We start from the raw sequence: 849 nt of genomic DNA, 5'->3' as shown, positions 1-849 counted from the left end.
CCCCCCCCCCCCCCCACAGCCCGGCAGCTCCTTCCCCCTCCCGGGAGACCCCTCCCCCCGTTACCGCGCCTCCATCCCGTCCCGTCCCGTCCGCCCCCAGCCCGACTCTGGGTCAGGTGCAGAATCGGTCACATGATCCGATGAAACCACGTGACGAAGCGGCTGCTGGAGTCACATGACAAGAGGCCCGCGCCAGGGCGGGGACACGTGGGGGCCGCGAGTCCGGCCCCAGCAACCGGGTCAGCGACACCGGCGGGGCCCGGGCCGTCGTTGGGTTTCAGAGTGAACGGCCCCTGGCGTGCGGCGCTGCTGGGACTCGGAGCCCCGCGGCGCAGGAGCCGCCTCCACCGGACAGTGCCCGGGCACGGCGGGCTGGGGGAGGGGGGCAAAGCCGCCCCCGTGGGAGGGGCACTCGGGCTCAGTTGGGGGCGCTGGCCCCAGGGTGGGGGCAGAATCGTCAGCCCCTCCCCAGGGTCTGGGCCGGGGGGTTCCCAGGCGATCCAGGGTTAGGGCTCCGTGCCCCCTCCCCAGACCTCTCCTCAGGGCGGCCCCCAGCAGAGGGCACTGGGCTCTCACCTAGACCCCTTCCCCCTCCCTGCCCCTCTCATCTCTGCCCCGCCCCATCACTGTGCCCCCTCCTCCATTACTGTTCTCTCTCCTCCCCTCCCACATCCCCCCCCAGCCCTGTTTCCCCATCTCTCCCATCTCCTCCTGGCTACTGGATCTGTTATATTGGAGGCAGGCTGCAAACTCCTGCTCGGTGGTGGAACAGGGGTCGGGAGAGGGGATTGGGATGTGGGGCAGGGTGCAGGAGCAGTGTGGGTGGCAGATGGGGGCAGGGAGAGAGTT

The 849-nt window shown here is 70.6% G+C and overlaps 1 protein-coding gene across 1 annotated transcript in view; it reads right to left on the bottom strand.

Moving 5' to 3' along the window:
- Positions 1-180, bottom strand: part of TPP1 (tripeptidyl peptidase 1) — a 17426-nt gene extending 17246 nt beyond the window's left edge. Inside the window, exon 1 of the mRNA XM_034759205.1 lies at positions 65-180. Coding sequence (XP_034615096.1) covers positions 65-75 — 11 coding nt within the window. The 5' untranslated portion in view covers positions 76-180. The remainder of the gene's footprint in view (positions 1-64) is intronic.
- Between the last annotated feature and the right edge of the window lie 669 nt (positions 181-849).

This window comes from Trachemys scripta, chromosome 1 (genome assembly GCF_013100865.1).
Source record: "Trachemys scripta elegans isolate TJP31775 chromosome 1, CAS_Tse_1.0, whole genome shotgun sequence".
NCBI lineage: Eukaryota > Metazoa > Chordata > Testudines > Emydidae > Trachemys > Trachemys scripta.
The sequence above is the reverse complement of the archived record's forward strand: the minus strand, read 5'-3'. Positions and strand labels throughout refer to the sequence as shown.